We start from the raw sequence: 12,620 nt of genomic DNA, 5'->3' as shown, positions 1-12,620 counted from the left end.
GCGCCAGGCCATAACTTTCTCGGCTCCAAAGAGTTACTGCCCCCAAACGGGGCCATAATGAATTTCTCCCCCAAGGTTTCCAGCATCACCAGCTTCTCCGGTCAGTACTCCCCGCGCACCCCCCCCGGATCAGTAACCCCAACCCGCAGTCAGTACCTTCCCCCCCCCCCCACCGTCAGTACACACCTCCCAGTCAGTACCTCCCCCACACCCTCGGTCAGTACCTCCCCCCCCCACCGTCAGTACACACCCCCCAGTCAGTACCTCCCCCACACCCTCGGTCAGTACCTCCCCCCCCCACCGTCAGTACACACCCCCCAGTCAGTACCTCCCCCACACCCTCGGTCAGTACCTCCCCCCCCCCCCCCCCCCCACAGTCAGTACACACCCCCCAGTCAGTACCTCCCCCACACCCTCGGTCAGTACCTCCCCCCCCCCCCCCCACCGTCAGTACACACCTCCCAGTCAGTACCTCCCCCACACCCTCGGTCAGTACCTCCCCCCCCCCCCCCACTGTCAGTACACACCTCCCAGTCAGTACCTCCCCCACACCCTCGGTCAGTACCTCCCCCCCCCCCCCCCGGTCAGTTTGTGAGCGACGGTGCGATGACGATGTACTTTAGTCAGCGGCAGCTGTGACGGAAGCGTGACCCCTTCTTTCACCAACAACTTCTTCTCGTCCTCGTTGAGCACCAGCTCCCGGGATTGGTGCGGCTGTGGCGGGTACTGATGCTGCAAAACACAACCGTGGGACATGGGAGTCGGTGAGAGACGTGCACACTGGGCACCGCACTGACGGCCTGTCGCCATGGACACTGGGCACCGCACTGACGGCCTGTCGCCATGGACACTGGGCACCGCACTGACGGCCTGTCGCCATGGACACTGGGCACCGCACTGACGGCCTGTCGCCATGGACACTGGGCACCGCACTGACGGCCTGTCGCCATGGACACTGGGCACCGCACTGACGGCCTGTCGCCATGGACACTGGGCACCGCACTGACGGCCTGTCGCCATGGACACTGGGCACCGCACTGACGGCCTGTCGCCATGGACATTGGGCACCGCACTGACGGCCTGTCGCCCTGGACACTGGGCACCGCACTGACGGCCTGTCGCCATGGACATTGGGCACCGCACTGACGGCCTGTCGCCATGGACATTGGGCACCGCACTGACGGCCTGTCGCCCTGGACACTGGGCACCGCACTGACGGCCTGTCGCCATGGACACTGGGCACCGCACTGACGGCCTGTCGCCATGGACACTGGGCACCGCACTGACGGCCTGTCGCCATGGACACTGGGCACCGCACTGACGGCCTGTCGCCCTGGACACTGGGCACCGCACTGATGGCCTGTCGCCAGCACTGACAGCCTGTCGCCATGGACACTGGGCACCGCACGGCAGACCTGCTGCCGCAATGGGCAAAGAAAAGATTTCATTTCTATAGCGCCTTTCACAACCTCAGGATATCCCAAGTGCTTTACAACCAATGCAGATACTCTTGAAGTGTAGTCACTGTTGGATTGTGGGAAACACGGCAGCCAATTTGCGCACAGCAAGCTCCCACAAACAGCACTGTGATAATGTCCAGATAATCTGTCATTTTGTGATGTTGATTGAAGGATAAATATTGACCAGGACAGCGGGGATAACTCCCCTGCTCTTCTTCCAAACAGTGTCATGGGATCTTTTACATCCACCTGAGAGAGCAGACGGGGCCTCGGTTTAACGTCTCATCCGAAAGACGGCACCTCCGACAGTGCAGCACTTCCTTGGTACTGCACTGGGAGTGTCGGCCTAGATTTTGTGCTCAAGTCCCTGGAGTGGGACTTGAACCCACAACCTTCTGACCCCGAGGTGAGAGTGCTACCACTCCGCTAGCACCTGCTGAAGATAAGGCTTTAACCAGAGCAGAGGTAACAAATTCATACCGATGCATTGTCGTGATATAGTGTGAGCATTTATAAATTTATAAATATCCCCTCCCTTCATTAAGCATCAATTCAGCCATTTAAACACTGTGGGGCTGAAATTGCCCTCCGCCCTGTTTGGGGCAGATAATTAGAATAATTAGTTGAATTACCGTCCCAATCGATGGGACGGGGACTAGAGGGAAATTGCCCATCGTTGGGCGGCAGAGGGGCAGAAGCGAGTCGGGAGCGGAACGGAAGGCGGGCAGTGTCATCAGTGCCACGCTTGCGCTTAGCAACATACCAGCTCTTCACTGAAAGGGGAAGGATGGTACAAGGCCTACTTGGCACCACCGGGTCACCAGGGAGGCCTTCGGCCGAACCACTGGGCCATCCAAGAGGGGATGCCGGGCTGCCTGTTGGCGGCCCGGCCGAACCCGCGGCCGCCATTGTCGGGCCGATTGCAGAGTCGGCCGACAATTAAAATAGCATGGCGGCCACGGCGGAGCGCACTCCCCCAGCTGCGGGCAGCGTCCTGCCACGCGAAGCTGTCGGGGGGCGCGGGCAAGCGGGCGGTCGATTATTTGAGGGCAATGTCGCTTCCGGGGCGGGGACCAGGCGGTGCGCGCTCCCAATGATGTCACTACCGCCATTCGGGCAGGAGCGGCGCGGAAACCTTCGCTGTCTCACAAAATCAGGGGGTGGCAACGTCCCGATCGTCGGGCAGTCCGTCCTGACTGGGTGGAAGCTCATTTCTGCCCCGGAACTGCTCTTAAAAAACGGGGCAATTTCAGCCCCTGTCTCTCCTGCGATCAAAATCATGAAGCATTTTGATCGAGTAGACAGGGAGAAACGGTTTCCAGTGGCAGGAGGGTCAGTAGCCAGAGGACCCAGATTTAAAGGTGATTGGCAAAAGAGCCAGAGGCGAGATGAGGAGAAATATTTTCGCGCAGCGAGTTGCTGTGATCTGGAACGCGCTGCCTGAAAGGGCGGTGGGAGCAGATTCAATGGTAACCATCAAAAAGGAATTGGATAAATGTTTGAAGAGGCAAACATTGCAGGTCTATGGGGAAAGAGCAGGCGAGTGGGACTTATTGAATAACGTTCTGTGCTGTAAGATTGTGTGATCAATGTTTCACATCAGTTTAAATACAAGCATTTACTAACAGTCCCTAGGTAACAAGTATTTTACAAAGTCAATATTACAATAATTAGTAACCAGCTCGATCCAAACCGGACAAGTCTGCAATTGAAGTTTGCAAAGTATCACGGGCTATTATAACCATAGGTTCCAGACCAGGAGGAGGCCATTCAGCCCATCCTGTCTGTTCTAGAGCAATGTAAAACCAATCACCAATCCCACGCTCTCCCCTCAGCCTTTCTCCACTGAGTACCTCTGTCTGCGAAGTGGTTTTAACCTGTTAGAATTTAGTTGTGATTAATTTCTCACTCAACCCTGCTTGAAAACAAAACCTAAAACAAGTCAGATATAAGAAGGGGCAGGATCGGCAGGTTAGTGGAATTAATTCCGAGCAAGGTAACAATGTAGGACACATACAGCCTCACCATTTCACTCGTGTTCGACAGCAGGAGGTCCTTGACGGTGAGTGTGAGGAAACGGTCCGGAGCGGACACTGCTGGAATGTTCCGTCGCCCTTCCTCAAAATACTCCGAGTTCCAGTCATCTGGGAGAATAAACACGGACAAAGCACCAAGACCCGTTAACATTTACCACAGAGTGTCGGCTATCCGTCAAGCTCAGAGATTGTAAACTGCCCGTTATATAACAACTTGCATTCATATAGCGCCTTTTCATGTAGCGAAACATCCCGAGACGCCTCACAGGAGCATTATCAGACAACATTGGACACCGAGCCTCATAAAGTAGACACTCAGGCGGGGATTTTGCTAACTTTGGTGGGACCGTGTCGGGCGATGTTGGTGGTGGGTCCAACCCTGCTGCTGTCTCCGTCCCGGCCTCTGCATTGAGTTTCCCCTGATTGGGATTGTTAAGCCCGCCCAGCGCATTTGTCGGCCAATTAGAAGTTGGTCTGGTGACATAATTTGATGACATGTCCTTAAAGGGACCGTGTCCATATTTATTTTGACAGTTGTACAGTCAGTATTCTACAGCACTGAGGCACTGCACAGACTGACAATGACTGCACCAAGGCACTCCCATCATTCCTGCCATATGCTTAGGGAGGGAGACACAGCACACAGAGAGGTCCTCTTCCCTTCCCATGGGCGGAAATATATTCCAGTGAAAAAGAAGGGCAGTAAGAGAAGGGATAACCAGCTGTGGATAACCAAGGAAATAAAGGAGAGTATCAAATTAAAAACCAATGCGTATAAGGTGGCCAAGGTTAGTGGGAAAATAGAAGAGTGGGAAAATTTTAAACGACAGCAAAGAATGACTAAGAAAGCAATAAAGAAAGGAAAGATAGATTACGAAAGTAAACTTGCGCAAAACATAAAAACGGATAGTAAAAGCTTTTACCGATATTTAAAACGGAAGAGTGACTAAAGTAAATGTTGGTCCCTTAGAAGATGAGAAGGGGGATTTAATAATGGGAAATGTGGAAATGGCTGAGACCTTAAACAATTATTTTGCTTCGGTCTTCACAGTGGAAGACACAAAATCCATGCAAAAAATTGCTGGTCACGGGAATGTGGGAAGGGAGGACCTCGAGACAATCACTATCACTAGGGGGGTAGTGCTGGACAGGCTAATGGGACTCAAGGTAGACAAGTCCCCTGGTCCTGATGAAGTGCATCCCAGGGTATTAAAAGAGATGGCGGAAATTATAGCAGATGCATTCGTTATAATCTACCAAAATTCTCTGGACTCTGGGGGGGTACCAGCGGATTGGAAAGCAGCTAATGTAACGCCTCTGTTTAAAAAAGGGGGCAGACAAAAGGCAGGTAACTATAGGCCGGTTAGTTTAACATCTGTAGTGGGGAAAATGCTTGAAGCTATCATTAAAGAAGAAATAGCGGGACATCTAGATAGGAATAGTGCAATCAAGCAGACGCAGCATGGATTCATGAAGGGGAAATCATGTTTAACTAATTTACTGGAATTTTTTGAGGATATAACGAGCATGGTGAATAGAGGTGTACCGATGGATGTGGTGTATTTAGATTTTCAAAAGGCATTCGATAAGGTGCCACACAAAAGGTTACTGCAGAAGATAAAGGTACACGGAGTCAGAGGAAATGTATTAGCATGGATAGAGAATTTGCTGGCGAACAGAAAACAGAGAGTCGGGATAAATGGGTCCTTTTCGGGTTGGAAATCGGTGGTTAGTGGTGTGCCACAGGGATCGGTGCTGGGACCACAACTGTTTACAATATACACAAATGACCTGGAAGAGGGGACAGAGTGCAGTGTAACAAAATTTGCAAATGACACAAAGATTAGTGGGAAAGCGGGTTGTGTAGAGGACACAGAAAGGCTGCAAAGAGACTTAGATAGGTTAAGCGAATGGGCTAAGGTTTGGCAGATGGAATACAATGTCGGAAAGTGTGAGGTCATCCAGCTTGGGGAAAAAAACAGTAAAAGGGAATATTATTTGAATGGGGAGAAATTACAACATGCTGCAGTGCAGAGGGACCTGGGGGTTCTTGAGCATGAATCCCAAAAAGTTAGTTTGCAGGTGCAGCAAGTAATCAGGAAGGCGAATGGAATGTTGGCCTTCATTGCGAGAGGGATGGAGTACAAAAGCAGGGAGGTCCTGCTGCAACTGTATAGGGTATTGGTGAGGCCGCACCTGGAGTATTGCGTGCAGTTTTGGTCACCTTACTTAAAGAAGGATATACTAGCTTTGGAGGGGGTATGGAGACAATTCACGAGGCTGATTCCGGAGATGAGAGGGTTACCTTATGATGATAAATTGCGTAGACTGGGTCTTTACTCGTTGGAGTTCAGAAGGATGAGGGGTGATCTTATAGAAACATTTAAAATAATGAAAGGGATAGACAAGATAGAGGCAGAGAGGTTGTTTCCATTGGTCCGGGAGACTAGAACTAGGGGGCACAGCCTCAAAATACGGAGGAGCCAAGTTAAAACCGAGTTGAGAAGGAATTTCTTCTCCCAGAGGGTTGTGAATTTGTGGAATTCTCTGCCCAAGGAAGCAGTTGAGGCTAGCTCATTGAATGTATTCAAGTCACAGATAGATAGATTTTTAACCAATAAGGGAATTAAGGGTTATAGGGAGCGGGTGGGTAAGTGGAGCTGAGTCCACGGCCAGATCAGCCATGATCTTGTTAAATGGCAGAGGGGCTAGATGGCCTACTCCTGTTCCTAATTCTTATGAAACTTATTATGAAAAGACCTCCTCAGGAGATCAACACAGTAGATCATGAAACGTTACTGCAAAGCCGCACTCAACTTCATCCGACTGTGCCTCCCATCACTCTGCCTTCCCTACCCTACTCCTGCACATCCTTACTTACACCAACTTACCTTGCACCTCCATCCATCCCTCTCTCTCTATCTACATTATCACTTCCCCCTCTCACTAGCCACCCATCATATTCACCCGTATCCAAGTGCAATCATACCAACTAACAACACACAAGGGTAGGTAGGCACTTGGGTGTTATTGCCAATGTGTTGTCAAACATTGAAACCTTTATTTTCAACACTTTGCGTTCTTGGACAGATTTGTATGCACCTTTGGAAGTGGCTTAGTTGAGACATAATGGTACCCCACCCACCACACCCGCCCCGTTCCCGCAATGGTCATGGATGTGAAAGGAGCGGCTTGGTCATTGTAGGGACGCTTTATGATGTTGGCGTGGGGTTGTGCCAACCTGGTGCATCATGTGACATCCAGGGGGAACAGCGTCAAGTGAAGTAAATCTGGCCATGGTGAGGCCATCACTGGCCTCCCGGACAGCAACGTGGTCGAGTGCTGATGCCCTCTGTCCTGTGCAGCATCAGGTGATTGCGGAGAAGGTTGGTGATGTTGTTGTTGGTGCTGCTGGTGTGCCTGATGCTGCTGGTGTTGGGGCTGATCGTGCTGGGATTCTGAGGACCAAGGTGAGAGAGTATAAAGGGCACCCATGCTGATGAAAGAGATGGCAGGTGGAAAAGAGATCTGTCAAGGGTGAGAGAGGGAATGAGGCCAAACTGAATGGACACTTGTGTAAAGACTTGCAGCATGGTGAATGTGTTGTGGAAATGCAGTGAGGAAGAGTTTGTGGCTGAGGGAAGATATCTCTAAGGTGGGAGCTTTTATTGTACATTTGAAGCTGTCAACAGCTGGTTGAATGGCCACTGAACTCGCGCCTCAGCTTGACTGTTGTGGTTCACGACCAGCCTGGACTCCGGGGTGAATTGTCAAATGCAGAAGGTGAGCTCAAATTCATTCATAAGTGGCTGTAAACAAGCCAGTAATTACCCCGCTGTGAACCCGCCGCTGTGTCCCGGGTATGCTCAGCACTCACAGACCCGATATTGGGGAAAGGTGTGTGGCGGTGTGTTCACAGCAGGGTCCCACCCACTGGGGGAAAAAACACATTCCCACCTGACCCGCTCCCGATCCCGCCCGCTGACCTCCTGGAAAATCGAGCCCACAGGCATTGTCTCCACTTGTGGGGAAGAGAAAAACTAAAGACAGACAATAGAAGATAGTCACCAGGAAATCGAATCGAGAATTTGGAAGATATTTCAAGGGATATGGGGATCGGGCGGGAAAGTGGAGTTGAGGTTGAATATCAGACACGATCTTACTGAATGGCGGAGCAGGCTCGAGAGGACATAGGGCCTACTCCTGCTCCTAATTCTTATGTTCTTTACCCAGAGAGTGGTGGGAAAATGGAACTCGCTACCAAGGAAGTAGTTGAGATGAATAGTATAAATGCATTTAAGGGGAAGCTGGATAAGCATATGAGGGAGCAGGGAGTTGTGGGTTATATCGATAGAGTAAGCTGAGGAAGGATGGGGGGAGACTCGAGTGGAGCATAAAGGCTGGCATGGACTGGTTGGGTTGAATGGCCTGTTTCTGTGCCGTATATCCTATGTAATAGAAATGGAAAGAAAGACTTGCATTTATATAGCGCCTTTCAAGACCACAGGACATCCCAAAGTGCTTTACAGCCAACGAAGTACTTTCGAAGTGCAGTCACTGTTGTAATGTAGCACAGCACCAAATTTGTGCACAGCAAGCTCCCATTATCACAGCAATGTGATAATGACCAGATTATCTGGGTTTTATTAGGGGCTGGCTGAGGGATAAATATTGGCTGGGATACCGGGGGGAAACTCCCCTGCTCTTCTTTGAAATAGTGGCCGCGGGATGTTTTTCATCCACCCGCGAGGGCAGGCGGGGCCTCGCAATAGAAATGCAAACAGTTGGACTACGTTTTACGGCCCGGCCCACTGAGGTACATGGAGCGCGATGCCCAGGGAGACCCAGGAAACGTTGGATAGATAACGTGGCTTGTCACAGAAAGGGAAGCAGATGCCAGCAGGGGCCAGGATAATTCAGAACTGTCGGCCCCACCTCTGCTGAGCTTACGGACAGGAATTTAGTTGTGGGAGTCTGATGAGGGAAGCACAGGGAATTGGGATTCGAGTGATCATCACCATCGTAGGCAGTCTGTCGGAATCGAGGAAGACTTGCTTCCTCTCTTAAAATGAGTCCTTAGGTGGCTGAACAGTCCAATACGAGAACCACAGTCCCTGTCACAGGTGGGACAGATGATGAGGGAAAGGGAGGGTGGGACTGGTTTGCCGCACGCTCTTTCCGCTGCCTGCGCTTGATTTCTGCATGCTCTCAGCGATGAGACTCGAGGTGCTCAGCGTCCTCCCGGATGCATTTCCACCACTTAGGGCGGTCTTTGGCCAGGGACTCCCAGGTGTCGGTGGGAATGTTGCATTTTATCAAGGAGGCTTTGAGAGTGTCCTTGTAACATTTCCGCTGCCCACCTTGGGCTTGTTTGTCGTGAAGGAGTTCCGAGTAGAGCACTTGCTTTGGGAGCCTCGTGTCGGGCATGCGAACAATGTGGCCTGCCCAGTGGAGCTGATCAAGTGTGGTCAGTGCTTCGATGCTGGGGATGTTGGTCTGATTGAGGACGCTAATGTTGATGTGTCTGTCCTCCCAGGGGATTTGTAGGATTTTGCGGAGACAGCGTTGGTGGTATTTCTCCAGCGACTTGAGGTGTCTACTGTACATGGTCCATGTCTCTGAGCCATACAGGAGGGTAAGCAGCTTCATTGAAGAGCTAGCACTGGCACAGGCCTGATGGGCTGAATGGCCTCGTGCTCCAATTTCTAGATCAAAATAATCACCAACACTGGCAAATGCTGGAATGGATATCCCTCATTAATCCTGCTGTTTTTCCCCATCGTGGAACAGTCCTCGTTCATTTTGCGAGTGGAAATATTCAGTGAAATGTATATCTGCTGCCACCTTGTGGTCACTTTGAGGTAAGTTAGAATCACAGGATATTGGGCATGTCGCCTTTTGCTGCGATGTTCCAAATTGGCTGTTTTCCCCAGACCGTGTGCAAGAGCAAAATCCTCAGCAGCTCCCCTTCAATGCCTTTCATGGCCCCAGGACGTCCCAAAGCGCTTTACAGCCAATGGAGTACTATAGAACAATAGTCAAATTGCGCACAGCAAGCTCCCACAAACAGCAATGAGATAACAATCTGTTTCAGTGATGTCAGTAGAGGGACAAATATTGGCCAGGACACCTGCTCTTCTTCAAACAGCGCCCTGGGATCTTTTACATCCACCCAAGAGGGCAGACGGGGCCTCGGTTTAACATAAATAAAAACAGATACTGCTGGAAATATTCAGCGGGTCAAAGAAAAACAGAGTTAATGTTTCAAGTCGATGAGATTTCCATTTTCTCTCTCCACACATGCTGAGCGTTCCAGCATTTTTAATTCAGATTTCCAGCATCTGCAGTATTTTGCTTTTGCCTCGGTTTAACATCTTTTCCGAAAGACGGCACCTCCGACAGTGCAGCGCTCCCCCAGCACTGCATTGGGAGTGTCTGCCTAGATTTTGTGCTCCAGTCTCCGGAGTGGTGCTCGAGCCCGCGAGAGAGCTGCCACTGAGTCACGGAAGGTGCTTTCTGCTGGAGCAAGACGGCTGCTATACTGTGACCCATTGTGTAAAGCACTTTGCAGGGGGGGTTTCAAACTCCTAGCACAGTACAACAGGTGAGCATTGAGGTCCCAGCTTTGAGCCTTGGTCAGTACTTCCCCCTGCAGCTCCCGACAGCCGCAGGCAGACATGACAATTGGGCCTGCTCCCTCTGGTCTTGGGAGGGGAGATCAGGCAGATGGTTCCCACTCCCGATTGTTATCCAGCGGCATCCGCTGGGATGTGGGGAGCAGGTGATGCCCGTAACAGTCGAATAGCCTGTAGACTGCTGCCCGAATTCAAGCACAAGGAACAGCCCTTTGGGTGAGCAGCTGGAGAATTGTCAGGACCTTCAGGAGAGGGGGAAATTATTCGGCAGGGGAAAATGACTTTTGAAGAGTTCCAGAGTTGCAGAGTTGCACAGCGAGAGTTCCCTGTTTGACTGTTTGCTAGTTTGTAATTACCCCTCTGTGTTAAACAAATACAGGTTGAAACTCCCTTATCTGGAATCCTCGGGACCTGGCCTGTTCTGGATAAGGGATTTTGCCAGACGAGGGGCAGTCACGTTAAATTGGATGGTACAGGTACTGGGCAAGGGGATATCGGGGCTGGCTGGCTTGGGGCTGGGAGAGCAGCAGAAAAATCATGGGGTGGGGGCGGTGGATCGCGGGGTCAGGCCAGCGATTGCGGGGGTCGGCAGCAAGGAAAGACTTCAATTTGTTCATGTCGGAGTTCTATGCATGTGGCACCCGGTGGCCGGGAATGGTTCTGGACGAGGGGTGGTAAGGGAGTTCTGGATAAGGGAGGTTCAACCTGTACAAATAAAACTCTGAGTGGGCTGCATTCTCACAGACTGATCCTGGGAGAGAACATAAGAATTAGGAGCAGGAGTAGGCCATTCGGCCCCTCGAGCCTGCTCCACCATTCAATGAGATCATGGCTGATCTTCAACCTCAACCTCACCTGCCCACACTATCCCCATATCCCTTGATTCCCTTAGTTCCCAAAAATCTATCGATTTCAGCCTTGAATATACTCAACGACTGAGCCTCCACAGCCCTCTGAGGTAGAACATTCCAAAGTTTCACCACCCTCTGTGTGAAGACGTTTCTCCTTATCTCAGTCCTAAATGGCCGACACCTTATTCTAGACTCCTCAACCCGGGGGAAACCTCCTCCCTGCATCTATCCCATCAAGCCCTGTAAGAAGTTTATACATTTCAATGAGATCACTTCTCATTCTTCTGAACGCTAAGGTAGATAGGCCGAATCTACACAATCTCTCCCCGTAGGACAATCCTCCCATCCCAGAAAGGAAATAAAAACCCAGCCTAATTATGGGGGAAAAAATCGGGGAAATTCCTCTCTGTGACGTGTGCACCTGTGAGTACGCTGAGTATGCTCACAGGTTTGTAGAGCTGTTGAAGACATGGGCGGCGGAGGGACTGGAGTGCATCATCACCCCCGGCAACCAAATTTTAATTTGATATTTTTTGTCTAAAGTTTAATTGGTTTATTGTGCCGGTTTTAGTGCCCCCCTCCCCCTTTTAGCCAGGGGGCACTTGTATAATTTGTGTGTTGATGCCCTCAATGGGGGCATCTGAAAAGTTTTAGGCGTGTGCCCTCCCCTTTAATCAGGGGGCACTTGTTTATCGTCTGACAACAAAATAGTTGTAAAGCTGTTGAAGAGGGACTGGAGTGCATCATTACCCCTGACAACCAAATTTTGATTTGAATTGAGTTGATGTCCAAAATTTACTTTGTTTATTGTGTCGGTTTTAGTGCCCCCCACCCCCCTTTTAGCCAGGGGGCACTTGTATAATTTGTGTGTTGGTGCCTGCAAAAAAAAAGAAAACAAAAAACAAGGGGGCTTGTTTGAAAGTTTCTGTTTTAGTGCCCCTCCCCCTTTAATCAGGGGGCATTTGAGTTAACGATTTATGTTTTACAGATTACAACAAAATAGTAGTTGTAGAGCTGTTGAGTTGGGAGTGGCTTAGCCAGTCATGTGATGTTCACAAGGCTCAATAAAACCCCAGCCAGTTGGGTTCGGGGGATCCACAATGGGGCAGGTGGTTGTGAGCCTGGTGGATGAACTGGTAATGTGTCGTGTGATTGTTAAACCTTTTGCTAATAAACCAACTAGTTCTTAATAGCAATGTGTTGCAATGAATTCTTAAGCAAAGAACCCGTGAAGCAAATATATTACACTCTCCGACCAGCCCCCACCCCCCACCACCCCTCCCCCCCTGCCCTATTCACACCGGCCTATTGGAGCCTGTGGTCAGAGGGAAGCACGGCCACTTACCAAAGTCGATGGAGATGTCGGCCTCTGGGCAGTCAGCCTCGGGAGCCCTGGGAAGCATGGCCCGGCAGCAGGACTTGGGCCCAGGGTGAAAGGTTGGCTCGGTGCAGAGAGCCTCCATGCCCTGGGGACTGTTGGAGGGCACGCAGTGCTGGGGGCTGTCCAGCTGGTCTGATAGGTGGTCCTCGGAGATACCGCTGTCGCTGCCGGCCGATGACCAGAGCGGGGAGGCAGGGACAGCGTCGGCCAAGATCGAGGACAGCAACTCCTCACCGCTGCTCCCGTGGAGGATCTGG

General features: G+C 51.1%; 1 protein-coding gene across 1 annotated transcript in view; it reads right to left on the bottom strand.

Annotated features, from left to right (window-relative positions):
* The window catches only part of LOC139229035 (cyclic AMP-responsive element-binding protein 3-like protein 3), a 36,437-nt gene that overhangs the window by 13,200 nt on the left and 10,617 nt on the right, over positions 1–12,620 (bottom strand). Inside the window, exons 3-5 of the mRNA XM_070860696.1 lie at positions 12,328–12,607; positions 3,486–3,604; positions 619–732 (exon numbers count right to left, since the gene is read on the bottom strand). Of these exons, the coding sequence (XP_070716797.1) occupies positions 619–732; positions 3,486–3,604; positions 12,328–12,607 (513 nt within the window). The remainder of the gene's footprint in view (positions 1–618; positions 733–3,485; positions 3,605–12,327; positions 12,608–12,620) is intronic.

The sequence above is a fragment of the Pristiophorus japonicus genome, chromosome 18 (genome assembly GCF_044704955.1).
Source record: "Pristiophorus japonicus isolate sPriJap1 chromosome 18, sPriJap1.hap1, whole genome shotgun sequence".
Taxonomy (NCBI): Eukaryota; Metazoa; Chordata; class Chondrichthyes; family Pristiophoridae; genus Pristiophorus; species Pristiophorus japonicus.
The sequence above is the reverse complement of the archived record's forward strand: the minus strand, read 5'-3'. Positions and strand labels throughout refer to the sequence as shown.